Consider the following 3,193-nt stretch of genomic DNA (forward strand, 5'->3'; position numbering starts at 1 on the left):
CATAATGCATTCTGTTATATGTGATGTATTTCAGATATTTGGAGGCCTTTCTTAAATGAAAACTCTGTAAATATAGGATCAATAAAGTAAGCAAAACAAAGACTATTTTATAGACTATAATACTGTATTAATAAAAAAAAGTTATTTTTTATTTATTACATTAATAATAATCACAATAATAATAATCATACAGACGCTGTTAAATCCTAATGGTATTATCGTTTATAATAATGATAATACTTAGTTTACTTAGTCAGCCAGTTGTACTTCTGTGTTGTAGAAGTAGGTTGTCTATCTGGCCTACCTCTAAACTGGGGGAGATGAGCTGAGGGCTCTTGTTCGACTGAAAGACACGCTGCAGAGTAGAGACGCGCTGTCTGCTGCTTTATTTACCCTACTCAGCGGTCCAGGATGAGACAGGATCTGGCATCTTATCTAAATCTGATTGAGTCAGTCACAGCCATTGTTTAGCTTGTTTGGTCCATGGAACAATCATTAACACCCCATTTGATTTCCATTAAGATTTAAAAAGCGGGGAAGGTATGTATAGGCTAGGCTGTATCGCCTGTGTTTTGTTATAGAATGACCATATTTAGACTCTCTGCAGAATATCTGTACGAACATAACCATAAAATGAATGTGTTCTTAGCAAAATGTAGAACATTGATAAAACAAATTACGCACATCCTTTCCCACATTTTTCACATTTTATTACGAAAATAATGCTTTGTAGTATACCGTTTATTAAGACGGACATTTTTTTTAAATGTTTATCAAAAGAAAAATGAAAAAAGAAATATTTATATTTTTAGTTGACAATATCAGAAGGCCAGGCCCGTACGTGTCAGTCTAAATGGCTGGAAATACAAATGTAATAATTAACAAAACAATAATACGTTATGAATCAAAATTGATAGGCATAGTCTATTCATAAGGTCGGGGTTCGGGTCAGGATGGTACAGTGTTTCACTGCAAACCTAACATTTATGTCCATTGCGGAGCTTTGCAATAATTTGTTCTTCATGATATTGATATGGTGTTTATGTTGCGCAGCTCTCACCATGCCCTGATACCCGGGAGAGAGCTTTGAAAGGGTCCTTGCTGGCTGATGGGCCCTTCTGTATTACTCATTGCCAGGCTCAGATCAGCAATAGGATTTTGCGCAGTATTCACCAAAGGCGACACACCTGCGTAATTGCAACTGTACGGATTGTTGCCGTAACCACTGTAGTAAGTGTTGTACGTATATGAGCCCATTGTAACATTGTATGGTGTCGCATGCGTAGCGCCAAGACAGGGCTTTCCATCTCGCACTAATACTGGCACTGCAACTCTTCTAGGAGGTAACGGGTGGCCGGCCAACTCCAGTGTTTTGTCTTGCCTTTGTCTTTTGCACTTGTACCGTCTGTTCTGGAACCAGATTTTTACTTGGGTAGAAGTGAGCTTCAACAGGGTAGCCAGGTGATCTCTTTCTGGCGCAGAGAGGTAGCGCTGCTGGTTGAAGCGCCGTTCGAGCTCCAACACCTGCGCCTGGGAGAACAGCACGCGCGGCTTCCGACGCAGCCTCTGTTTCGGCCTGCCGTCATCGCTCCTGATTTTGCCATTCAAAATGTCGTTTCCACATGCGCCTGTGAAAAAGAAAGTCCAAACGTTTTAGAAAAATACAGAGAATTAGGCCTATTAAGTGCATTTCATGTGTGTATATCTGTTTTCTTGAAACCGACCAAGCAAACTGAGGCAACAATAAGCAACAATTTACTCCGAAAGCATATTCTTGCTGTCCTGGTTAACCGCCAAAATTGTAGGCTACGACACATGTTTAATTTCCTGGCTTGACTTGACGTGGTGTTGCCATGATATCTGTAAATTATTAATAGTTTTACTGTAAGGGGGGTGTTGTAGAGGGGTCATTTGAATAACGCCACGTTGATAGTCCTCTAAAATAAACAAGCTTCAACGACGCAACTTGAGGAAGCTTTATGCCTTTAGTGTTGTGATGTCTGGTATGGATTGTCAGTTTTAATTAATGGAATAGGTTAGGACTGGGGTAATATCAGGCAGATAAATGTATGCTCTCCAGGCACATTGAATGCATAACATACTAGCCTTCTTGTAAGACCCAAGACCTGTTTGGAAGGTTAGAAAGCTCACCTGAGTCTTCAGTTAGATCAGCCTCATCCTCCGTCGGGGAACCACAGCCTCGGAGCATGTCATCATCTGAGTTCATTCCGCATCTCGGCTGTTCACCGGCGGTGAAGTTTGGCTTGTCCGGGCTGTACAGTAAATCCAGACTTCGGCTGAGCGCGTTGTGCATACACTGGAGAGACTGCATCGGAGGGACATCTAGTTCCGGCAAGGTCGCTTGCTGATTAAAAACATAGTTCTGCTGTTGCTCCAGCTTTAATATATCCTTCACCGAGAACGGCGTTGAAGTCACCGGGCAGGGAAGCATCACTTGTTGAGGACTGCCAGCGACGTCTCCAAATCAGATTTACGCAAACTCAAGACACTTCAGTAAATAAAAAAATCCAATCGTATTTATTCCAGCCCCGTAACCGAGATGTCTTGTTGATGTCTTTCCTCATGTAGTGGGATAAATTTCAGTTGCGTGCCAGAGCGGCTCTCTGCCAGGCGCGTCTCCCTATGTGCTTCCTCGAACCTTCACCACCCCTAGTCAAACGCATGGCGTGAAGCAAGCTCTTATCACGCCCGAGACCACTCCCTTTTCTGTGCTTCAAAGACTCAACAACAGTAATATTATAGTGGTCATCATTTAGCCAACGAAGTTTTTGCAATCTGTTGGAATATGAGTAGCCTATGGAAGAAACTTGAAATATAGGATACCTTAATATACCTTATATTTCAAATAGATATTTAAATATAGGATACCTTAGACACTGTCATTAGGAAAACTAACATTAAGAATTTCTTTAATTGCTTTAATCTATGCACATCTTGACGTAAAGGACATTTTAATCTAGAAACCGTTTATATTGGTGAGGCTAGCTTCTGAATTGTCTCTGAATGCATGCACAAATATTTATACGATATATATATATATATATATATATATATATATATATATATATATATATATATATATATATATATATATATATATATATATATATGTATGTATATATATATGTATATGTATTATCGGAATATTTGAAATTAAATCCAGTTGGGTAAA

At 39.7% G+C, this 3,193-nt stretch overlaps 1 protein-coding gene across 1 annotated transcript; it reads right to left on the reverse strand.

Annotated features, from left to right (window-relative positions):
• Positions 1 to 345: 345 nt before the first annotated feature.
• On the reverse strand, positions 346 to 2,650 carry nkx2.7 (NK2 transcription factor related 7). The gene is made up of 2 exons (XM_048244405.1): positions 2,152 to 2,650; positions 346 to 1,628 (listed from the first exon to the last, which is right to left on the reverse strand). Exons 1-2 carry the CDS (start codon positions 2,450 to 2,452, stop codon positions 1,057 to 1,059), a joined length of 873 nt encoding a protein of 290 aa, XP_048100362.1. The 5' UTR covers positions 2,453 to 2,650; the 3' UTR covers positions 346 to 1,056.
• Positions 2,651 to 3,193: the final 543 nt, after the last annotated feature.

Source organism: Alosa alosa, chromosome 5 (assembly GCF_017589495.1).
Source record: "Alosa alosa isolate M-15738 ecotype Scorff River chromosome 5, AALO_Geno_1.1, whole genome shotgun sequence".
Classification (NCBI taxonomy): Eukaryota; Metazoa; Chordata; class Actinopteri; order Clupeiformes; family Clupeidae; genus Alosa; species Alosa alosa.